Below are 25,948 nucleotides of genomic sequence, written 5' to 3' on the forward strand. Positions count from 1 at the left end.
TGATGGAAGAAGAAAAAAAAACATTGTAAAGGATTAGAGAATTATAAGAGAAATAATCAGATGAATACATAATGAAGATAATACTTATTTAATATGACACACCTCCACCAAGTACAACAGTATAATCCTGCTTGTACATGAATGCAGTTGGCAATTGTAATCGTATGACATATAATGCTACCACAGTCACATTGTACATTATACTGATTACCTTAGATAATTTGATGTATTTATTTTTAATGAACGCCTTTTACATTACGTTGTATTAGTACTTTAACTAAGTAAACTGAGTACCTCCATCCCCGCTAGTGCCTGCAGTGTACTCTTGTTCCCACACTATTCATCTGTTTACAATAACACACTCTCCTGCTCTAATGCGCGCTCCCTGAATCCGCGGGAGTGCGCACCTAACTTGCAGTAGCCATGGCTGCAGTGAGGGTTTTAAACAGGTTTTAAAGTGCACCACCATTCATTAATACACAACGGTAGTTCATTCCGTTTCGACCTAGACACACTGTCACCTGTTGACTGGGAGCAGACGGGATTTCATTTGGCACCAGGGTGTTCTTTTGTCACCTAAGCTGTTGTAAGCTCCTACAGGATATTTTACTAAATCGTCTTTTCTGGAAGTGTTTCCCCAACACCTCTCGGAATGCTTCACAAACAGATTCAAAGAACGTCAGGTGGATTTCTCCGTCAAGATGAATATCTTCCTACACTTCCGAAGTTATTCAAGAGTGAGTATACTTTTATTTTTGATATAATTCCGATTAAAAGTATTTTACAGTTGTTGTGTATGCTTTTTGAAAATGCGAATGCTGTTTAATAGACTACATTAACATTAAACGTAACGAATGGATATTGTTTCACCTATAGGCTATATGTGCATGTATAGTGTTTTTTTTTGTGCCGGTTTTTATCCTCAAAGGTAAACAAACTATCAACAGCCGATATTTTGATGGTGAATAAACTAATTGTCAATTGAGTAGGCTGTCGCATACACAGTTTAATTTATTATACAAATATAATTTACTTGTCATAAGTGCTGGCCAGCGCTGTGTTCCTCTGGGTAGCCACCGTAGCCACTGGTTTCACTTTCACTGGGACGCAGGGCTCGTCAGGGCGCGGTGTCTCTCCTCCGGAGCAGACAATAGGCCGGCTGCGTCGAGCTGCCAGAGTTTAGCATGCTAACACCGGATGTTGCCAGAGTTCACCTAAAAAATAAAGGTGTTAGGATATTACACAGCAATTATTTTTCTCAGGCCACAAGCCCCTGGCTGTTTAATCCTAATTTGTTGACATTTGCTAGTTGCTACGTTGATGTTATCTTAAAAAGTAGTCTAGCTTCACTTACACATATTAGCTCTTTCTAATACTTTCATCAGATCTCTTTCATTTACGTCAAAATGACTACTATGACTACTATGGTCAAGGATGAGCTTTAATGCTGAAATAAAACAAAGCTGTTTGAGAGTCCTGCAGAATGATCGAGCATGTCAAGTTTATATAATATAATGATATAAACATGTACGCTGTTGAAAAAGGATGATGTATTTAGGATGAATATAGGCCTACAGCATTTACTGGTTGAACACCAGCTTTTAACATATTAACACTTAAATGATAAAAAAAAAACAAGTCTTCAATATTCAAGTCAAGTCAATTGCAAATTAATTGAAAACAATAATAAGTCGCAGTCCTTACACCAGAGAATATCTCTGTAAAAGTGAAGGAGGAAGTTTCAGTAGTTCAGCAGTGTTTATTTTTGAAAGATGTAACCGGAAGTCAAGGTGTTGTATTACCTCATAGCTTGACAATGTTCTCCCAAACCTGCAAGGGAAAGCGAACTGGGTGCTGATCATTAACCTAGGGGAGGGCACACCGATATGTTTACTCCTAATATTCCGGATAAATATTAACCACACAGCCGCCATGCCGTAGAAAACCCGCCGGGCGTTTGGATGAAGCCTAACGGGGACCACAGCGGGGAGGAAGCGGGGTGGCTCTAACCGAGGGAGGGGAGGATGTACTGGGCTGCTGGCTTCGCCTCTTCCCGGCCGTGTGTGGTTGAACTCGGGCGGAATCACAGCCTGCCGCTCGGGCTGTGCGGCTTCGAGCAGCAGCAGTCTTTATATGGCTGTATCATCGCCTTCCCTTTACAGGACTACGGGGGCATTATGTCGGTTCTGGGGTCGGACTCCTGGTGGAAGAAGACCCTGTACATCACCGGGGGGGCCCTGTTGGCTGCTGCAGCCTACCTACTGCATGAGCTGCTCGCCATCAGGTAAGCACCGCCATCACTTCCTTTTATTTAACCTGCTCACAGTGACTTATCGGTGTCATTGGAATGGGTTTAGATATAGGCCTATACTCTGAGTGGATATTATGGGAATCCTTCCATAGGATGCCAAGTCTGCAGATCTCGCGGTGGTTGCTGAGGTTTCAGACCTGTTTCCTCCTCCCAAGGACACGACACTAGATGGAGAGAGACCAAATCAAATAAATAAAAAATGAGTCACGCGTCGGCTCATGTGCCACGAGCACCTGAGCGTGAACTCTGCGTGAGATTTACGCAAACATTTGTTTCAAACACCGGTCCTACATCCTTATAATAATGATATGAGGGATGGAGAAAGTGATTATCTCCTTTCATAGTGCAGGGAATGCTTGCCTGTCAATGGGGGGATTACTTTGGGAGTAAGTACATCCTGTCTGTCACAGTGGCCTGGTTGTGTCTCTGCTTTCACTCTCACAGACGTGTAATCACCGCTAAATGCACTAACACAGGAGTATCTTCTCTTGCACTTTATGTAGCTCTTGGAAGATCTCCTCTTGCACTTTATGTAGCTTTTGTATTATCTCTTGCACTTTATTGTCGTTGCTGCTACATTGTACTGCCATGTCATAAATACTTGTATATGCTGCTCTCTTGCTCATTTTGCATATCATGTATTTATTTGTGCTATGTTTATAAATGTCATGTTCTTATAGTTGTATGTCAGGGACTACGGATGGAAATGAGCTCAAAGCTAAAAATCCGGCATGTTTACACTTGAAGCATTATGTGTCTTAAGTGTTCATTAATGTGCATTGTCCCTATTCAAATAAAAGATTAGAATGAGGCGTGATAGTAGAGTGGATTGGAATGGTTTCAGCACCTTGTGTCAGCAGACAGCGACTTTGAATACTTTGATCAGTTTCAGCACTGTGTGTAAAGCTTGTGCAACATGTATTAATAACGTGTTCAGTTACCAGTTTAGTAAGTAACTCAATGAAATGCAGTACATGTTATAATGTTCAGATTGAGTTAAAAACGGTTTTATATAAGTTTTGGACACCTGCAAGTATAACACTTTAGAATTGCACAGCATCACAAGTAAAGCTATCTACCAACATGAACTCTAGAATTATTAGTAACCCTTCCCTCAAATATGGAAATTCCCATAAAGCAATGTTATAACAGCAAAGAGAAAATATATCGTGTTGTACAGTGTCAGAAATAACGTTGTCAAGGTATCTGCTCCATACAAACCGAATCAAGGGGCACGTGTTTCATATTGTTATGTTAATACCTACAAATTGTAAGCATTGCAGGATCCGTTTTTTATTCAAAGCATCAATGAGTGTAATTATGTTTGATGGGTTGAATAGGGCACAGCAGTAAAGGGGCAGTTAGTTGGTGTTTCCATGGATTTACTTTCATCTTTTAAAAGCCTTTGGAGCATTGAGTTGGATGTTTATCATGTTAGAGTTCAGAGAGGCACGGATTGAACTTTGTGGTCATTCTAGAGGCTGTCGTTTAGAGTGTTGCTATACTGAGTCACATTTCTAGTGTGTTTTCCAATCCGTTTCACTGATGGTAGTCTCAATATTAGAAATATGTTTAACCCTCTGAATTATCAGAAAAGCACGTTTTATTGTTTTTTATTAGATTTTTACTTAATTTTGAGAAACCAGCTCGAGTGCGCTAGAATTTGAAAATACACAGCCGGGACAAATCTGCCACTTCCTTACAGAGCCCCTCCCCCAACACACACGAACGCGCACATGACCAATGAGGGCACGAGATAAGTGTGTGCACAGATGGAAGGCTGACAGGCAGGTAGGCCATCCAGTTACTTTAGCCGGGCCGGCTCAGATGATTGGTGGTGCTTTTTACAGCACTACGGCTTCCAGAGATTAATTTTTGTTATGGATTATGGTCAAAGCATTTAATATATTCATTGCTATCGGGATGTTAAGAGCATTCCATGCAATACAACAAGTGTTTCTGAAATAAATTACATACCCCACCTTTAAGCTGGCAACTGACTGCATTTTTCATACAATAAAATCCCATAAAAGATTGGAGTTATTTTATACAGTTATAAGAAAAGAAAAAAAACTCCCACAAAGAAGAGCTTTGGCCAGTGGTAAAAGATATGCTAAACACACCGGACATGCTCTGTCTGCCTGCACAATGATGCTAATGTCTGTAAAGTCTCCTTTTACCCTTTCCTCTGTGCTGCATAACATCTGGAGAGCAACAGGAAGCCACACGGTGGAAATGATATATATATATATATATATAATCTTGTTTTCCCCCTAATGATGTTCAACGGCTTACAAAGCTTTGGCGGGTCATATTTAAGTGTTAAAGTATTGGTAATAGACACATACATGTCCGTGTTGTGCTCAGGCCCTTTTCATGTCTCGTGATGGTAATTCCAACACACAAACATGAAATGCAACAAACAGGAAAAGGGAAAACGTGTTCGTGATCAGTGTAGTTGTTCATCTTTGATCAAATCATCTTTTTATATCAAACAAACAATTTCCTTTTGATCAAACATCACCTAGCAAATGTATTTTTGGCTGGGTGATAATAGTACAGGGATACAGTGACAACCACGTGCGTGTTGGCACAGTTGCTCCAGGGACCACAGGGAACACAGCCAGAGAGAAACAAAGAACATCAGCAGACGAGTTTATTATGGTTTGTGTTCAAACAGCAGGCAAGAGGGATCGATAGTTACGGCTGTAACTACGGTCTATGAGTCCCGGATGACCGCCAGAGGCGGTGCTTTAGCACTGGATATGTCCATCGCGCGCATGCGCAGCTCGAGTACCAATAACAACAAAGTCACCTGTGACCCACGTGACACCGGCTATATCAGCCGGTATTGTCAGAGGATCTGTTCCTCGAATCTTCTCGCGAGCACACAAGAATTCTGAGTGACAGGGAACTCTGGCGGTCATCCGGGACTCATAGAACCGTAGTTACAGCCGTAACTATCGTTCTATTTCGTCCCTACTGACCGCCAGAGGCGGTGCTTTAGCACTGGATGACTTATACCAACAATGTCATGAAGAATCCAAGCCCTTGCTCACCACTGGAAGCAGCGGAGCTCGGCAAAAGGACCACGCCCAAAGAATGGGGAGTGGCGACATTGACCTGATGACAACTGGAGAATGTGCCAGAAGACGCCCACGACGCCACGGCGCAGATGGTCTCCAGGGGCACCCCTCTCAGGGCAGCCCAATATGTTGAGATGCTCCTTGTAGAGTGGCATCTCAGCCTGGTGGCAGGGGGGCGGCCACTGGCCCCGTAAGCCTGTGAGATGGTATCGACAACCCAGTGGGGAAGCCACTGGTTAGAGGGCCTAACCTCCTTTAGTGCCGCCAGGGCAAACTCAAGAGTTGCTCCTCCTGCCGTATACAGGCAGTAGCCTTGATATACGCCCTTTGGGCACCCCCCGGGCACAGCAACTTCGATGTGCCGTACTCCTGAATGTCAAAGCGTGCCAGCTGGGCAGGCTGATTGAAGTGAGTTTGTGGAAGGACCCCGGGCGGGAATGCCACATTTGCCCAAAGGGCAACGCATGAGAGTCCCACCTCGGGCATGTATTGTTTATGGAGAGGACATGCAACTCCCCGACTCACTTCCCTGAGGCTATGGCAAGCAGAAATGCTGCCTTTGTGGGCAGCCACCTAAGCCCCACCTGGGCCAGGGGCTCGAAGGGAGGAGGTGATAGGGCATCCGGCAGCAAGGGCAGGTCCCAAGCCGGAGCCCTCGGGGTGCAAGGGGGACGCTGCCGTAAAGCCCCTCTCATAAAGAGGGACACTGACCTGTGGCACCCCGCCGTGGCGCCGTCGACCCGAACATGTTGGGCAGAATCGCAGCCACATAAATTCAGAGTGGAGTGAGAACGTCCACTATCTAGAAGGGACTGTTGTCTAAGCAACAATGTACATGCTGTCCCCAAGGAACACGCACATTCTTGCCCCCCAGTTGGGGTAGAAAGTGCGTGAGTGCAAGCTGCACGGCCCGAAGCTCTAGCACGTTGACCCGGCGCGCACTCTGCTGGGCAGACCACTGACCCTGAACGGTCCTGCCCTGCCGCACTGCACCCCACCCTGAGAGACATGCACCTATGGTGATGGTCTCCTGGCGGGATGGGATGGCGCCCATGGGCACGCCTACCAGAGATAGGCCCTGCCCCTCCAGCGTGACGGAGAGTGGAGCAATGCTGCGACACCCTGACTTCACTGTGCCTGTGCCACTTGGCGTCCAAGTGAAGGCTGTTCAGCCACATCTGCATGGGGCACAACGACAGCGGGCCTAAGGGCCCAGCGGCCAAGGCAGCTGCCAGTCTGCCCAAGGGCCGGAGGAACTAAGGCACCCTCTTGCCCGGCCCACGTGGAAGTAGGCATCCCTCGGTTGGGAACCACTCCACCTGTGCGTATGCAGTAGTCAGCATATAGAATGGCAGCACCTTCAGGAATCTGTTGATTCCTCTGAGGTCCAAGATCGGGCGAAATCCGCCGACTTTCTTGCTCACGAGAAAGTATGCCGAGTAGAACCCCCTGGCTAAGCAGAGGGTCTTACTGGGTTGATTGCGTCCTTGGACAAAAGGACGGACAACTCTTGGCCCAGAGGTAGGGCCCCTGCCGGATCGCTGACGACTGTCAATCAGACCCAGCCGAAGGCTAGGGGCCGGAGCTGCGGTCCGTACCCCTGGGTTAAGGTGAAAACCACCCAAGGGACGGAAGTACAGACTGCCCAGAAACTGAGCTGCTGCTGGGAAAGCAGCCGCCGACCACCCCCGGGATTTCAGAGCCCAGCCCCCCGGACCCTGGAGCCTCTTGGGGGGTTCCGGTCAGGCTCTGGGGCACGAGGCCGCCTGGAAGGCGGGCGACATGGGGCACGAAAGTAATTGGGAGGCGGTTGAGTGGGCCGCTAAGACCTCTGCAGACCACCCCTGTAATCCAGCGGCTGAGTGCGGCTGCTAGAGCGGCCCCTGGGCCTGCTGGGAGTGGGCACAGGTCTGCGAGGACCCGAGTGCTGCTGCCTGGTCTGCCTAGCTTGGGCGGCACACTCCAGTGCCTCCGAGGGCAGCTGATCTAAACAGCTCCCTGGCTCGACTGGTACGCGACGGAGGACTCTCCGTCAACCGGAGGAGGTGCGTCAGCCGAAGGAGGGGCGCCAACCGAAGGAGGGGGGGGGGGGGGTTAGCAGCCCCTACACCGGGCCCAGGCTGAAGGGCCAAGAGGCGACTTCATCATGCCCCTATCGGCAGCTAGCCGATCCACTTTAGAGGACAGCCTATTTCTAGTCCTTCTATTGGGGGGAGCACACAAAGCCATCGCTCCCTCAAGTCGCCGGGAACGGCCGAATTGATCTGGAGGAGTACTCTGAGCACCCGAGGCATGCAGCTACAGCTTATGCAGGCGTTTGCAGGCGTTTACCGTGAGAACCTCCCTCAGATGCTCGAATTTCGTCCCCACTGACCGCCAGAAGCGGCCGAGGCAGGAGGGGCAGCGGTCGTGGCCGTCCTCGGGCTCAAGAGAAACCCTACAGGCGCTACATGAATGAACCATTCTGTAGGTAGCCAGATGCAGCGTAGCCGGGAGCGGGTGCGGGAACACGCCTTCACCAGCTACCTGCTTAATGGAAAGAGTAGAGCGTTGCTGCTAGTAGTAACTATGGCCAGTACTTACACGGCATAGAGCCGTAGTTACGGTATTGCCTATGGCAGTACGTGCACGGCTTGGAACCGTAGTTACAGTAGTAACTATGGCCAGTACTTACGGCTTAACCCCGTAGTTACAGTATTAACTATGGCCAGTACTTACACAGCTTGGAACCGTAGTTACAGTAGTAATTATGGCCAGTACTTACGGCTTAGAACCTTAGTTACAATAGTAACTGTGGCCGGTGCCTAAAAGTGTCAGCCAACGGCTGCCCACTAGACAATATAATATTGGGAGGATGAAATCCTCCTTAATGGCCATACATGCAGAGCACACAGCACACACAGTGAAGATTGTTCTCTGCATATCGTCCTAGTGCTAGGAGTCTAGTACTAGGAGCAGTAAATACCACGATATAGCGCTACTGCAACCATACCATGCGTTTACCGGGAGCAGCAGCGAGAGCACTGCCCTCACCGGCTGAGTTAAATAATGAAGCTTAACCGTACATGCAAGGTGTTAGCCAAGCGGCTGCTGCTAACAATCAAGCAACCAAGTCAGAACACAATGTTAAGACCAGATAATTAGCTTCTAAGAAAGAGAACAGCCCGCATAGAACCGTGTCTGGTTACAGTAGTAACCGCACATGCCGAGCACACAGCACCCGCCGTGAAGATGTTCTCTGCATATCATCCTAGTGCTAGGAGTCTAGTACTAGGAGCAGTAATACAACGAACTAGTGCTACTGCAATCAAACCCTATGCTACAGGGAGCGGGAGCACTGCCCTGAGTTAATAGTTAAGCTCAACAGCAAGGTGTTGACAGCTGCTAACAATCAAGCGACCAAGTCAGAACACAAATGTTAAGACCAGATAATAGCTTCTAGAAAATAGAAAGTACTTGCCTTACTTTCTGCATCTAAACGAAAAACGGGTTTAAAGTATGACACTCTTGGCTTTCCATCACTAAATCGAATGAGGGACGCAGCCAAAGCTGGGACTCAAATGCTAATGATAGCTCGGGCACAACGCCACAAGCAGAACTTTCAAAAGAGCATAAGGGCAACTTTATGGGAGAGGAAGCGGAACACTGTCGTCACCAGAAAGTCTAAGCCACAAACAATAAGACGGTAATCAGGACAACTTGGCTGGGAGCGGGTGTGGAAACACAGCCATCACTAGCAACAAGCTGACACAAACCTGTCTGTCGAGGCTCTGCACAGCCGGCGCAGCTCCTGGAGGACGCGTCTAACGACCCGTAGCTCCGACTGTCAGTCGCGAAGCTTCACGCGGCCAGCTGTTTGCAGAGAAATCCCTCCGATCAAACGTTCAAACATGAACGCTGTAGGCTACGAAAACGTAGCCACGGTACCCTCGCGCAGCGAGAAGATGAAAAGGAACAGATCCTCTGACAATACCGGCTGATATAGCCGGTGTCACGTGGGTCACAGGTGACTTTGTTGTTATTGGTACTCGAGCTGCGCATGCGCGCGATGGACATATCCAGTGCCAGTGGAAGTATCCTTTGATTCAAATGCTAACTTCTCAGAGCTGTCACTTCGCCTCTGGCGGTCAGTAGGGACGAAATAGAACTATAAAAGGTCAGAACCCAAAACCCAACAAGTGGGTCGAGTTGTTGACAACAATGTCATATGTTGTCAACAACTCAATTATATTTAGCTTATTGTCATAAAGCAGTACAGAAATCAGAAAATATTTGCATTTAAGGAGCTGGATTAAGAGAATGTTGACTCACACTCACACGATCAATAGGTTATCAATATAGTAGGAGATTCATTGAATTAATGTCCTACATTCAATTCAACAACTAACTGGTGAATCTTTGGAGCTCAACTTTTGTTAATATAATATCTTTAATGTCTGGTTACATTAATATAAGCATGAAACAATTTAGATGACAATTTGAGGGACACATGTGCAGCATTGGCTGAAATCCTAATGGCTGAGCACTTTGGATTTATTCGATATATGTTCCTCCAGGACAACACAATGTAGGTCTGCTGCTCAAAGCTACTGTTTGAAAGTGAATGAAGTTAAGCCTCTGCAGTCTCTGAAAATAAAGAAAGGTGTTGACGGGTGGTTGCTCGGGGACTCTGGGACTTACTGCTGTGTCATCACGCTATAATAAACTACAGAGGTGACCCTCTCCTCCTCTCCTCCCTATACGCACCTACACGCACGGCTGGTAAGTTGCAAACTGTATTTCATTGGTACCTGTACTCAGAACAAATACACTACAGTTCATTTCAGTGTAATCTAATCTAGAAGTGACAGCTCTGAGAAGTTAGCATTTGAATCAAAGGATACTTCCACTGGCTTTTAAGTTTGTATCACTCCTCATGTTCCTCTGGGTGTTTACACATAGTCAGCAGCAGGGTTTACAATATCAAACAGATAGTGTATTCCTCCCTGGAGCATCAGCCTTTCCTGCAAAGAACAATCAATGAAAGCAGGAAACACAACAGAACCAGGGGGGAAATCCATCAGAGCATCAACCACAGCTTTCTGAGGGAAGTGCTTTTGAATTATACTTGCTGTCAATCAAATCATTCTAAAATAGTATTGCCTCATTGGTTTGACAACACGGTTTTTCAGTTGATGTGAAATTAAATAGACCGAGGCATTCACATGGTCTTTGGATGGTCCCATTTCCTGAGTGGGGAAGCCGTTCTTCTGTCGTGTTGTGGTCAAGAGCTTTGGGTTGAAAGTGAGAACAGCATGGACACTTCAAAGACGATGCGTCGTGGGGCTTTTTTATTACGTTTGTCCAGTATTTTTGGGACAACAAGGAGCCATGAAATGTTTTTACTGCTTGGAAACACATTTTCACAACTATTCCAACACCTCACGAGTGCAGAGCTTTGGGTTGAAAGTGAGAACAGCATGGACACTTCAAAGACGATGCGTCGTAGGGCTTTTTTATTACGTTTGTCCAGTATTTTTGGGACAACAAGGAGCCATGAAATGTTTTTACTGCTTGGAAACACATTTTCACAACTATTCCAACACCTCACGAGTGCAGAGCTTTGGGTTGAAAGTGAGAACAGCATGGACACTTCAAAGACGATGCGTCGTAGGGCTTTTTTATTACGTTTGTCCAGTATTTTTGGGACAACAAGGAGCCATGAAATGTTTTTACTGCTTGGAAACACATTTTCACAACTATTCCAACACCTCACGAGTGCAGTACAGTGCAGTACATGTCACTTGTTAGACACTTTTATCCAAAGCGACTCACATACTCAGTAGTACTGTGGGCAATCCCCACAGGAACAATTTGTGGTGAAGTGTCTTGCTCAGGGACACAACGACATGCTGACTGCAGTGAGGTTTGAACCTGTGACCATCTGATCCGAACACCAACGCACAACCCACTGCGCCACACGCCTCCCAGTACAAAGGTCCTATCTCACAATGTTCACTTCCAAGTTCATGTTTGCTCCTCATGATTTGGATTCTCTCCAAAATATTATAGGTTGTTCTTTTGCCCGTGCTTCACCCTTCGATTTAGTTATGTAAATCGGGCCAGTATTTTTTCAACAATCATGCTTTTGGACAGACCTGGATAAATGACCTTCATGTCAGGGGTTACAAGAAAAAATGATATGAAGTGTTCTTATACAGTGGGCATTGCAATCTGAACTGAGAACATCATCTTAAATAGACTGTTTATATATGAAATGTATTGTTTTCGTCTTCTGTAGGAAGGAGCAGGAGTTGGACTCTAAAGACGCCATCATCCTCCATCAGTTCTCCAGGCCAAAGAACGGCGTGCCCAGCCTCTCACCCTTCTGCCTCAAACTGGAGACGTACCTGCGCATGGTGGACCTGCCCTACCAGGTGAGGCTCAGCAGAATACATTATAAAAGGGGGAGACATTTCCCAGAGATCGCCAACTAATCAAACGACTTTTCTCCGTGACCCTTTCCCCCACGATAATCATTTGTTATTGTAAAATAATGTGTTTTCAAGTTTTCTTTGGTCTCTCATGACTTCCATAAATAACGAGCTAATTGTGTCAAATCTTTGATATTCTAATCTGAATCTGTGTCTCTCTGCAGAACTACTTTGATGGGAAGCTGTCGCCTCAGGGTAAGATGCCGTGGATCGAGTACAACCACCAGCAGGCGTCAGGCTCAGAGTTCATCGTGGACTTCCTGGAGGAGATGCTGGGAGTTAACCTCAACGTAAACCTCACCCCTGAGGAGAGAGCTGTGTCCCGAGCTATCACCACCATGGTGGAGGATCACCTGTACTGGTAGGGGACTATGCCATTAAAGTTAAAACTGGGTGTTTGGAAACGTTTAATAAAATATGATTCAAAGGGGACATCTAATTCGGAATACGGGGACATGTCGGTAATTTGATGCAACAGTTTTACTTAAAGGCACAACTAATGCATTTGCTGAATTGAACCTGTATATTTATATTTACATATTAGTTATCGAATGCATATTTTAACACCTAAGCCCAATGTTAAGCAGTATCAGGAACCACCCACACATATCTCACTGAAAAAGAACAATGGAATATTGATTTAAATAATTGTTTGGCTTTTAATTTAATTACAATTATTTTTTAAATAAATAGAAAATATTTATTTTTATATATTCATTTGAATAATTATTTAAATTATTGGTGTTCAATTTTACAGAGGCAAACCCTAATAAAACTATGTTATGTTTGACAAACAAAAGAGCAAAAATAAACTAGAGAATGCAATTCCTGAAGAAATTGCTAGTGGGAATGCTTTATGCTGAAAAGCTGACGCTAAACTGCTATGCTGAAATGTAATGTGTAAGAAGAAAGTGAATCATTTAGATTGAAATGATACATGAACACTGGGGGCTTGAATGTGTGATGAGAGAAGAAAAGAAAGTAAAAAGGCTTGGAAAAGCAGCAGAATATTCGAACTGCAAACTTCTGAACTAACTTGATGGCGAATGATCTGTCGCCATGCCAACGGCATTTGATGACACCCCATAATACGCTTAGATGCGTTGATGGCTGCATCGTTACCAAACCTGTGAAGTTTTGAGGCATTTGGAGAATTTTCACTGAAGTTATGAGAAAGCCGTGTTTCATGGCGAGCATTGTGTTGCCATGGCAACGGCATTTGAAGAAATCTCAAAACTGTCCCGTAGATGTCTTCACGGCTGGACTGTTAGCACACATGTGAAGTTTGAGCACTTTTTGAACATTTTCATAGGAGTTATAGCGACATCATGTTTTATGGCGAGGGATACGTTTCCATGGAAACGGCATATGTTGAGATCTCAGATTTGGCGTAGAGCTCTTGAGGCATGGACCGGTGATATACAATTGAAGATTGGGCGACGATTGGACCGTGTCCATTGGACCGTGTCCATTGGACTTACAGCCTACTTCATTGAAGTCGCATGAAGATTTGTTGAAGTCTGAAGATTCCTCCATTGACTTCAAATGTGATGTATTATGGGATGTATCTCTGGAATTATGATTGTTATGAATGAGAAAAGTAACAGCCATCGATTCCCGACCGAGCTGAACGTTTTGATGTTTGAACGGAGTTTCTGCGATGTTCAATGCGGGAGGAGAAGAGGGCCAAAATAAGTTTGCGGAATAATAATAATAAAGTTTTCGTGCGTAGAATAACAGTTAGTGGGAATGCTGTATATAGCATATATATACATACATACATATATATATGTAAATAATAATGAATAGGATTAAAAAAATTAAGAACACACAACTAAATTAATATATAAAAAAATAAGGAAAAGTATGTTAAAAAAAAAATAACTTTAGTTTTCAATATGAAAATACTCTTCAACATGGTGTGACCAAACCTAACGACTGGAGCTCTTCAGATTGCATATAAGGAGATTTAAAGCTTAGATTCAGTGTTATTTACTTTTTAGTCATTATTCATGCAGCCTTACAGCTCAAGCTGTCTCTACCTCAACATCAGCAGTGTGTTGTCAGCCATGCCTGCCGTGGTGAGTCACTCCTGAGCCTCTGGGTGAAAAGCTGCTGCTAGGAAATCATTCACCACCCCTCCTTCCCCACACAGGCTCTGTTTTCCATTACCTAAAAGCTCCATCCATCTTTGCCACACACACACACACACACACACACACACACACACACACACACACACACACACACACACACACACACACACACACACACACACACACACACACACACACACACACACACACACACACACACACTGATCTTCACGGTTTTATCTGGTGTCATGTGTTCCACTTGCCTCTGTTTCATATTGCGGTAAACTGTAAGGACAGAGTGTGAATTGAGGTTGTGACACTAATGTGTAAAATAGCCTATAGATGTGACATTGCAACTTTTGCGTGATGTAAACAACGATTTCTTTCTCCCAAGCTTTAGAGGTCATGCATACATCCTCCCTCTCTGTGTCGCCTCCTCGTTCTTTTCTCTGCTCCTCCGCCCACCCTGTGTGCCCATGTTTAGACCCACTTATAGACCTATTGATTGATTATTTATGTCAGGAAAGGGCAATCTAGCAGCTTGGTTGCTCTCTGAAGGGCTAGCTTCTGGCCAGAGGCACTAACCGAGTGTTAGGTCATACAGTACACACTCTGTTTTCCTCCTGCACTTCTGATCGATGCTGCTATAAAAACAAGATAACAGGAAACTGAAGAACAAGCAGCCTCTGTGCTTTATACTCTGTCCACCTTTGCTGTCTAAAGGGTGGTATGGATTTTTTTTAAGTGGGCTTATATGAGGTATCGGCAGCAAAAAGTCTGCCTAAAAAAAGTCAATATCAGTTAAATGTATGCTATTTTTAGAATATTTTCACCACTTGACCCCCGTCAGACAGCCCTTTTCGAGATATTATCTATGCTCTTTTCAACGGCACCAGACTCCATTGACAAAAACAGTCATTTTACTTCACAAAACAAAGGAGCTGCTGGTCTACCCTTGTCTCGATCAGTTTGTTTGTTTGTGTTATTGTGTGATGTTGGTATTTCTAACGGTAAGTTAAAAAAACCGAGGTCACACAATAACACAAACAAATGTTCTGTTTGAGGCAGTGTGAGTCCAGCAGCTTCTGAGCTCTGCAAGGTACAATCACTGTTTTTTGTCAATGAATTCTGGTGGGGCTTTAAATTGGTAGAAATATTTCAAATATACAGCTTATTTTCATGTTGTTTCTGCTGGATGTTTAAATAAACATGCAAATGTTAGCTAACATGTTCATCAACAACATTATGAGGTACTAGTTTTACAGCTTCCACTATTACAGTGGCCAAAATGGTCATGTAATTCAACAGAGGATTAAATAGGACCATTTCTATCCCCAACACTTCAATAAATTATCTTTGTTCAAGCCTTTTATTATTTGAACACTAAAAAATGCAAGACTGCAATGCACTTTGATGAGTCAGTGAAATGATTCATCTTGTCTTTAAAATCAGATTATGACTTTGAGAAAAAATGGTTATAACAGTAAGAATACTACTAATGCTCTTTATCCTCAACTTGTGAGTCACAACCTTAAGTGGGAAACATACTGACTGGAAATGAAAAGTGCAGAAAGGCCAAAACAATGATGTCATGCTTCCATTGTCTTCCCCCTCAAAAATGACTGACCTCATCTTAATTATATATTTGAATCTGCTAAGAAGGGCTTTTTTCTAATCATGAAACAAAGGACTGTATATCCTCTTGGGACAACAGATCAGATAATGGAACAGGAAGTAATGTATGGCCCCTGGACGGTCACCACTCCCAGATGTAATGTAGGTCAGATGCTTAAATTCAATTTGCATTGAGCGCCTTGTCTACCAGAGTGATGGAGAAGAGTGCAGGCCAGAGGCAGACGCTGCTCTGCAGTCGCATCACGGCGACTGCAGAGCAGCGTCTGCCTCTGCCAGCAGAATAACAACATAAAGCTTCCAGGCGTGCAGACGATCTGTGAGAGAAGATCAGTCTGTATTTCCTACGAAGTAACGGGAGAGTGTGTAAGGATATAGCATCTTAATCTTATTAGTGTCTACACGCACAGGCAGCTCGGCTGGAAAAACAACACATGTGTACCACACATCAGAGACACTTGCACTATCAGTAGATTCAACATTCAAATGATTTGTTACAGCGTAGTTTTGGCAATGAAAAGCTTAAAGGGGCCCTATTATGCTTATTTCCAGGTTTCATATTTGTATTGTGTTCCTTTACTTTGACATGTTTCCATGCTTTAATGTTCAAAAAGGTCTTTATTTGCTGCTGCAGCAGCTCTTTTCACCCTCTGTCTGATGATGTCCCGCCTCTGAGCCTTTCACATACAATGGGTGTTTCTCAATGTCGAGGAAGGCTGCTCCAGAGCCACTATTTCAAGCATACTACGTCATCGAGTCCCGCCGAAGGACAGTTCCAATGTCCAGCATACTTGGAATTCTACCGAGGCCGGCGTACTTCGTAACGAGAAATTTCGAGGCTGCACATGTGTAGACTCTGCGGTCTTAAAATCCCCACAATGCTTTGCACACGGACCAATTTCAAAATCTTTGGTGGAAATCGCACTCCATTGATTGATTGATTGATTGATATACTTTATTAATCCCCGTGGGGAAATTGTTTCTCTGCATTTGACCCATCCTAGTGTTAGGAGCAGTGGGCAGCCATTTTGAACAGCGCCCGGGGAGCAGTGTAGGGAACGGTGCCTTGCTCAGGGACACCTCGGTAGCACTTGGTCTTGCCGGGACTTGAACTGGTAACCTTCCAGTTGCCAAGCCAAGTCCCTATAGACTTCGCCACCACCGCCCAGTTTTAAGGCGGGCCTCCCATATGACGCACACCTGTTAGCCTGTTCCACAATTCTTCGTTTTCCGAGGCTAGGAAGGATTCTTGCCTCGCTTCTGAAGCAAGTGACTCGGAAGACATGTGCTACCAAGCAAGCGTTCTCGACATTGAGAAACACCCAATGTGTTGGAGCGCTAGCCAATAGAAGCGCAAGTGTTACATAGTGATGTCACTATGTTACAGAACTAAACAAAGGAGTCCAATTCATGCAGGGGGGGGGGAGTGTGTGGGAGAGAAACTCCCCCTGGAGGGATTTTAGCCTTTGTGGACCATTTACATGCAAAGAAAAAACCTTTATACTAAGGTGGACTACAGGAAAGGTAGTAAGTAAGTCTCAGGCTCCTCCAACAATAAATACATCATACAATTTACTTAAAGACATAACATAGTACAAGAGAATGGTGCAAAAGTAATGCAGAAACTGTAAACATATATTTTCCTTACTTAAGTAGGTGAATACACTTCACAGGCTTATGTGTATAATTAAGATAAAACAACTGTCTCCTAGGTTACCATTTTCAATGGTCTCAAATGAGACGAAGTGGTTAATGAAAAGCAGAGCTAAAGAGGGATTTTAAGGATTTGAGTTGGGCTTGTTTGCACACAGAGACTGGATCTGTCTGTCGGCTGCTGTGAGACAAATATTTTCCTTCTGTTTCCTTTTTTTTTTATTTGAACACAAGCGAAACAGACTCTGACTGACTCAACAAAGCAATGCAGCTTGAGTTTTTCCAGTTCAAATCTGTAACGGAGTTCCTGGGATGCTTTCACAGTCACCGTTTCCTCTCTTACATGCAGCCTGACAGTTCAAGGGCTGGATGTATGATGCTGTCTTCCTGTGAGCAATATAGCTGATAAACAGGAAGTGGTAGTGTACTTTATTGATTAGGACGAGGTTATTGTCAATAGACATAAAGCTTTGTTGGTTGTAGGGCATGGGATAAACCTCTAAATACGTCACTTCCTTTTTTCCAGAGCCACAATTTATTAGGACGTGTTTGGCGTAAAGAATGGAATTTCCTCTTTTGCATAATTGAGGAAAGGAATCACATAGCAACTCATCCACTTTATTACAAATAATGTTGGATGGATTGCTCTCTACATCCATATCACATCTCCATAAAAACAAAAGATTCTTGTTTTTAAATATTTCTGTGGTGGTTTTATATATATATATGATCTGTGATATAAAGAAGTTTGATGCTAGACTCATCCATTTTCTGACACCGTTCACAATGTGATGTAAACACCATGTTGTGTGCTTTGTGTTCTGTCAGGACGATAGCCTACTGTCAGTGGGTGGACAACGTAGATGAAACGCAGAAGCTTCTGTCGATGACCGGCCCACTGAGCGACACCCTGAAGTGGCTGCTGAGCCACATGAACGGCAGCATGGTGCGCAGGGAGATGTACGGCCATGGCATCGGACGCTTCTCGAAGGAGGAGGTCTACACACTGATGGAGAAGGACATGAGGACGCTGGCCACACTGTTAGGTAGGAAGAGGACCGTGTGTTTTGATTAGCATTCTCTATGGCTTTTACCCCTTACGTCATCAACTGTATGAGAAGGGCTTACCCCAACTCTGTTATGTAATTTGATAAAAGAGCAGCTGTTTTTTTTAAATCTGGGATAACAGAATGATAGTACAGTACACATCTGTAGCCGTTGGTACAGTTCTCTTTATAATAGGACTGGATGGTCATATGTATTCAGAAACTCAGTCCATTGGATAGTTGTTGTGAAATTTGTCAACCTTTCCAGAACAGTTGTTATGTGATTGTTATGTTACATTCAGGTAATCAGAATTAAATAAAAGTGACAGTGGAAAGCTAATTTAGTCACAGGAAGTTGTATGTAAAGTAAACATCTATATCGAGCTAATGTGTTACTGCATTGCCAAGTCATCATGACCAAAGGAAAATTGTCGCATCATTATCTAAGTCTAATGTGGCCTAATGTAGAATTAGTATTGATGATTCATGGACCCTCACAAGTTATTTCAAATATATATGCACAATGAAATATTATACAATGAAAAGGCACATTTTATAATGTGAATAACTAAATAACATATACAGCTATGGAAGAGAGACCACTGCAAAATGATCAGTTTCTCTGGTTTTACTTTTTATAGGTAGGCCTATGTGTTTGGTAAACTACTGACTACATTTCTCTGTGTTGGAATTAAACAGATACTGTAGGGAATGGCTGCCATACATGTAGAGATTGAGATTTAAGAAACTTAATTTGTTTACAGAGCTGTATGTCCTGGAAATAATGCATTTACTTTCCTTGTAGACAAAATACCAATATCATTTTCACTTTATCTAAACAGAACATCTCTGTCTTTCCCTGTGTTTGTAGGCTACTTAGTGAGGTATAGCAGAGATAAATGAAAACAGGAAAGTTCTGGATGTCAGCCACAGGGATAAGATATCAGTGCTCAGATGGAAACAAAGAGCCAGATGCTTGAAAGAAAAGTGATTTACATCGATCTGTTTCTACCATTTCAACAGAAGACCACTTGTTATTCTGTGAAAGCATCAGTACACTTAGCTTCTGTTTTGCTTTCCTGACTCATGAGTGTGAGGATCAAATGTTTTGCTGCTGCCAAACGTGTAGCTCTTCCAGTTTCATGATGAAATTCGTTTATTTTAAAGTGTGTATTCGCTGAACAAACAGGGAAGGAGAAGCTAATAGATTTAGCATAAACCGTATCTAAGGCCACACAAACTTAATATCAAATATGTAGGCTATAACTGGCCATACTGTTCTGTCTCTGTATTGTTAACATTCTTTACACGTTTATTTTAACAAAATGTATGATATATTTCAGTGTTTTTTAATGTCTTGGAAGGTGATGCCCAACCAGGGTTAGCCTAATTATATCCCTCTTTTTACATTTGCATACTTAGAACTATTGTTAAGCAGCTCAACTAATATAAAGAAAGGAAGTTCTATACAGTAGGCTATATTTTAATGAACAATCCGCATATTGGTGTTTAGGAAGGAACTACTATGAAGATAAAACCTTCTTAAATGTTTATGCTTAGGCTACTTACTACTAACCTACTGTGTTGTAACACCCTAGCTAATTTAAGTTAGCTAGCTAGAAGAAAGGTTAAAATAGCAAGCTAAAAGTAATGGATAGGATTAATAGTTAGCTAAGGGAGAATCATCTTTTTAAATAATTAGCAAACATGTATAATGTCACCTACTGAAATATGTACCTCAAATAAATGGATGAACAAGCTGGTTAGCTAGCAAAAAATAATGCTTGAGCAACAGTTGCTAGCTAGCTAAAGAACAGCAACAGAACAGAAACGGCTAGCGAAAAAGTAATGGGTAAACTGTTGAAATTATAAGCTAAACAGTATTGCATACCATTGATATAAATACCAAAAAGAAATGGATAAACAGAAATAGCAAGCTAAAAGGATAAATGGTTGAATTAGCTCAAAGTCATGGATAAAAGGTTGAGTTAGTTAAAGTAAAAATAGTTGAGTTAGCTAAAAGTCATGGATAAATGGTTGAAAGATCAAGCTTCTGCTACTCCAAGAGCTAGTAGTAGGAAATTAAATTGTTAGAAAAACAACAATGTATTTTTTGTTACTTAACCGGATGGTGCCAATCAACACCTTTAACTTTTTTATATATTTTTTAAATTTTGAATCCAAAAAGTTTAAAGCAATGTTTCTTTTATTTCAAACACTACTAATTATTATGCTCCATCATTTCAAATGTCTCTGTCCCACAGGAGATAAAAAATACTTCATGGGCTCTAAGATGTCCACATTAGATGCTACAGTGTTTGGGCATCTAGCCCAGGCTATGTGGACTCTTCCTGGGACACGACCAGAACAACTCATCAAAGGTCAGTGGATCTGTGGAGTGCTCTGCATATTAACTGGAGATATTGTTGCTTTAGTTTGAGCTTCACTATTACCCTGTGTTGCAGTATATAAGCTTGACTTCAAGATAAACATGTCACTTGCATATTTCCTAAGTGGTTTGTCATAGATGTATTTGTATGTTCAGCCAGTAGATGGCAGTGATATTATACTGTAATGCAGTGATGCTGATAGGCTTTGATTGTTGCACTGATGAGGGAACACTTGGGTCTCTTATCTTTTCCGAGAGCAAAATCAGAGCTTGTAATGTCACAAATGAGGGTTCCTCGCTGTTGCTTTGATACATACTTTCTGAAAGCACTTATCATAAAAAGATAGCACGTAATTATGTCTCTGGAAGTATCCCAGATGTATTGTCTTCCTCTTTATCAGACTCAAAATGTCAGTAAGCACCATGCAGTGATACCTCCTGATGGTTTAGCTGTATCTGTAAAAGCTTGTTCTCGTAAACCTGCTGTGTCTTTTGTCTTTACAGGAGAGTTGATCAACCTGGCCATGTTCTGCGAGCGGATGCGGAGGAGGTTCTGGCCCGAGTGGTTTGTGGAGGTGGAAGATTTTTATTTTGAAGGAGAGAGTGAGAGCAGTGGCTCCCCTACAGGCCTGCTGGACTTTGGCCTCTTCTCCAGGACTAACACTCTTGACGACAGCGACGCCAGCAGCCACTCAGGCGGACACTCACACACGCGCTCGCCCAAATCTGACCACTCACTCTTTGACTCGGACGTGGGCACGGGATCCGAAAATGACATTCAGCTTAAGGAGGAGTTAATTCCCGACCTTGAGGTTTGACCTGAGGATGGTCGTGATTGGCTGACAGGAGACGATGCATAGTTAGTTTTAAAACTCTGGACAGGTTGCCAGACTCTCACGGCTGAAGAAATGACTCCTCAACCTCTGATACCCAAAATAATGAACCTTCCTGATGGACCCCCTGGGTATTAATATGTAGTGCATACAAACTGAACCCCATAACACTAATACTGTATGCTTTGCCCCTCCCTGTAACATCAGAACTGTCCCCGCGGCAGTTCCTCCTTGCCTTATTTGTCTCATCCTAAGACGCAGAAGCTGGTGCGAAAGGTTAACACGGAAGAAATGTCTCATCGAGTGAAAAGTGCGGCGTCGACCAAGGAGCGGTGTATTCATGACAGGCGGCACCTCACTTGCTATGAAACGATGCAACTAATCACCACACTGCCACGTGTCCTAACGCACAAACCCACTGAAACGGGTGGAGATCGATCATGTGACTGACAGGAACAGCTGCTGTTAACCATCTGTGTGCGAGAGAGGAAACACAGATGAGTCCGTGCTTTAGATTGATCCTCGTGTCATTCCCTTTGTGCTACTGTATGTGGGAAGAAAACATGACCTCCATCAAACCACAACCTTAGTAGTAGTCCAATGGAATAGAAACAAGAATGAAAAAGAAGCAGTTTTGTGCCTATTTGATTTAATGGGTATTATCCTTATTTCTCCCGATTTAGTTATTATTTGCTTGCACTTTGTTGTTGGAGGAAATCCGATTATTGATTTTAAAATCTTCTTGATTTCAGCAAAACGCTGTAGTTGGTATATTACGCCACTAGATGGAGTCAGTAGTCAGCCTGTGTTTAACAAGGTCATTCCACCCTGCCAATAACATAGCAGGAATTCCTCCTACAGTCCAAAACTTTAATGTTTCATTCATAATAACTTGTCAGCCTGCAGGTTAAATATGTATGCATACTTACAAATCAGCCTTAGTTCTTTCAGACTAAAGAAATGGGGGAATATAGTCTGCAGCAGCTTTTTCTTGTGATATAATTTATTATCAGTGCCACTTTATTATTTCTATCTGATCCAATGTGACAAATATATATATTTTTTGTTAAACTTTGTTTTCCTATTGCTCTCAAAGAGAGACTTTATTTTGCACAAGTAGAAATGTATTTTCACCTTAATGGGAGCAATCTGGAGGAAGGCAGAGGACAGTGTAAGACAATTGAATGGGAAATGTGTATATCAGCAGTACAGGACGCTGGGTGTCTGGATCATGATTGTGTATGTGAGATTTACTGTGTGTGAATGTCAGGTGATAAAGTCTGCGCAGAGACAGTCAGAATACCAAATCAACGGAACATTGCTTGTCTAAAAACGAGCAAAACTGGGTATTTAATGGACCAAAATGTCTCGGGAAGAATTTACTTTTGTAAGTAAGTGCTCGTAATGGCAATATGATTGCTGTAAAAAGAATGTGGTGCGGTTAGAGTAGATGCAACTAATGTTTAAAAGAGTCAGTTCACCCAAATAAAGAAAAACGTCCTTACTTTAAGCATCCATGCTATGCAGATAGTTTTGTTTTAATTTTTACACGTTTTAAGATGTACTGTATGTGTCTATAGGATTACTGCCTCAACAGTTTTTACAAGTGCAGCCTGTACAATTTAGTTGATTAATTACTATTGTATTTATTGTGTTAGTCTTGCAGCGCTTCTAATTTGAGGATTTCATTCTCAATTTAATTTATTTATTATTTTATAAAATAGAACTAACATTAAAGAGGCCCTATTATGCTTTTGGGGGGCGTTCCCTTCCTGGTGTGTGGTATATAGGTTTGTGTGCAAGTCAATAGTCTGCAAAAGCTAAACTCTCTAAGTTCAGAGGGAGTATCTCCCCCACACACACCCCCCTCTCGCGCTTTTTTCATGTGATTTGCCTAGGGGCGGGACATCTCTTAGGGGTTGACCAATCACAACTGAGTCGGCCAGCTAACCAATCAGAGCAGACTGGGCTCTGGTTTCAGACCGAGGATGAAAATACCTTTTTGAACATTAAAGCATGGAAACACGTCAAAATATGAACCTGCAAATGAGAATAATAGGGCCCTCTTAACTAGTAACAGTTTCAATTGAGGACTTTTACTTTGAGTGAAGTATTTCTGTGTGGTTTTTGTACTTAAACTAATCAAATCTGAATACTTCCTACATTACTGATGACTAGTTAGTGACCATAATGGATCATTTATCTGCAAACAAGGGAGACTCGTCAGGAGCCGGCGGAGGGCAAAAAGCAATAGCAAAGAAGTATATAATACAATATCATCAGGTGGCAAGAAACACACATTCGAATGAATGCTAATATTGCTCTGATGTAACTGTTTGCTAACAAGTTCTTCATGTGAATTTCAAAATAAGACTTTGCATGGCTACATACCACTTGGGATAGATTTTAGCAGTTTGGGTGAACTGCAAATGAAAAGCCTGGTATAGATAGGTGAGTTAGTGACAGAAGGCCAGAGTTTGATACTTACATTCCTGAGACAACCTTCTTCCATTGGGTCGACCCACCCCTCCGGACTGCGATTTCCACTCGCCTCATAGTTGGGTCATCGTATACAGTTTGACCACTTTAATCAAGCCATATTAAAAGTAACTGTCTTGTTATTGGAACATGTCATAGCATTACTGCTGGGGTAATGTACATATTGTATGTGTGACAAAGTGTACCATACTGTGTGTAGAGCTGACTGACTGATCAAACTATGGCTGTGCAGTCATAAAGGACGGAGCGACTGGGGGATTTCAATAAAGAATAGCTGTGACAATTTTAAACAAGAGTTTAATTTGCATTCTTATTATGTGTCTCGGCCGGTTAATAAAATGTGTTGATGTCAGCTTTGACGCCGCTTTATTGAGCTCTGCACTGTAGTTTAATAATCGTGATAGCCCACAGATCGTGTTATATTGTGTCTTATGTGTGTATGTGTGTGTGTGTGTGTGTGTGTGTGTGTGTGTGTGTGTGTGTGTGTGTGTGTGTGTGTGTGTGTGTGTGTGTGTGTGTGTGTGTGTGTGTGTGTGTGTGTGTGTGTGTGTGTGTGTGTGTGTGTGTGTGTGTGTGTGTGTGTGTGTGTGTGCGTGTGTGTGTGTGGGTGTGTGTTCTCAATCAGACTAACACGTTGCAATCATCGAGATGCGGAGGGTTGCTGATTAAGACTCTGCCAGCTGCTGGAGGCGAGACAACAGGAGGAGAGAGGAGCAGCATGAAGAAAAGTTACAGGAGAATAAATGAGGGAAGGATAGGAGGAACTTGAGCCAGGGTAAAGAGGCAAAACAAGAGCAAGAGGAGAAGGAGGGATAAAGAGGAAGAGCAGCTGGTGGAGAGGAGAGAAGGGGTGAAGAGGCCAGAGTTGAGGAGTGAGTGAAGTCATCAGGGAGGAGAGAAGGAGCACCATGAGTCTTTGGAGGGGAGACGTGAGGAGAAAGGAGGCAGCAGAAGGGAAGGAGAGATGTCGATGGGGAGGAGATAAAGCAAACAAGGAAAATAGGAGTTAGAGGAGGAGAGGAGGAGGCGGTTGGGCTAGGGGGCCCGGGGAGGAGAAGCGAGGGCCACGGATCAGGAACCATGCTCCCGGGGGACGGAGCAGGTGCATGCTGCGAGCGAGGCCTTTGGGCTGAAGGGGCTGCCAGAGCTTAAAACAATCTGCACTGCTCCTTTTTTAATTTGGCTCTGTGAACAGCCCACCCTCCACTCTGACTGTCTCTCTGCCTCTCTCTATGCTTAACAGATCAGCGATCCACAAAGAGGGGTAAACACACAGAGCCAAATTAAAACCGGAACTCCCCTGGCACTGCAAAACAAATTAGAGCAAACAAATTACAGAGTCAACACACAAACAGTGGAGCATCTGTGGCTCTCTGGACTGCCGGAGCCGGTGGCTACCTCCCACACCAGCACCAGCACCACCTAGGTACATGTTCATAATAAACTGTGTCAATCCTAAACACTTTTAGTATATTCTTGTCAAATCACTGTGACTGTCTTATCACATTCGTCCTCCATGTGGTGTTGCTCTGGGTAAGGTGTTCTATTGCATGTTTAAAATCACTGTTTGAAGGTTACAAGAGGCTTAATGGTTATGTTTATGAGCAACATGTGGGTTTAAAATGGCAGTCGTTTTGTGCGAAGAGTAACTTATGATTGGTTTACGACTCAAAACTCAATGTTTATGATTTAGGACTTGTGAGACTTGGCTTGAGTTGTGTTAAAAGATTATTCTAATTTGATGCTTGGATGTATTTGTACATCTTTCTTCAATGTATAATAACATTGTACACATCAAATCATTGAAGCATGCTTAACCCTCCCGTTGTGTTTATGTCTCCCCGTTACTTTGGTGTTCCTGGTTAAATTTGACCTGTCTGTTTTAACTGCTCTTACATTAACACAAAAACCACTAATCACCAGATTATAT

The 25,948-nt window shown here is 43.3% G+C and overlaps 1 protein-coding gene across 2 annotated transcripts; it reads left to right on the forward strand.

Annotated features, from left to right (window-relative positions):
• The first annotated feature begins 390 nt into the window (after window positions 1–390).
• Window positions 391–24,370, forward strand: faxcb (failed axon connections homolog, metaxin like GST domain containing b). Of its 2 annotated transcripts, XM_034103093.2 has the most exons (7): window positions 391–737; window positions 2,163–2,284; window positions 11,678–11,813; window positions 12,035–12,231; window positions 18,080–18,297; window positions 20,562–20,678; window positions 21,191–24,370. In XM_034103093.2, exons 1-7 carry the CDS (start codon window positions 702–704, stop codon window positions 21,502–21,504), a joined length of 1,140 nt encoding a protein of 379 aa, XP_033958984.1. In that variant the 5' UTR covers window positions 391–701; the 3' UTR covers window positions 21,505–24,370. The 2 variants fall into 2 exon arrangements, with proteins under 2 accessions (XP_033958984.1, XP_033958983.1); XM_034103092.2 differs by lacking the exon at window positions 391–737 and having other exon boundaries at window positions 1,825–2,284.
• Window positions 24,371–25,948: the final 1,578 nt, after the last annotated feature.

Source organism: Pseudochaenichthys georgianus, chromosome 16 (genome assembly GCF_902827115.2).
Source record: "Pseudochaenichthys georgianus chromosome 16, fPseGeo1.2, whole genome shotgun sequence".
Taxonomy (NCBI): domain Eukaryota; kingdom Metazoa; phylum Chordata; class Actinopteri; order Perciformes; family Channichthyidae; genus Pseudochaenichthys; species Pseudochaenichthys georgianus.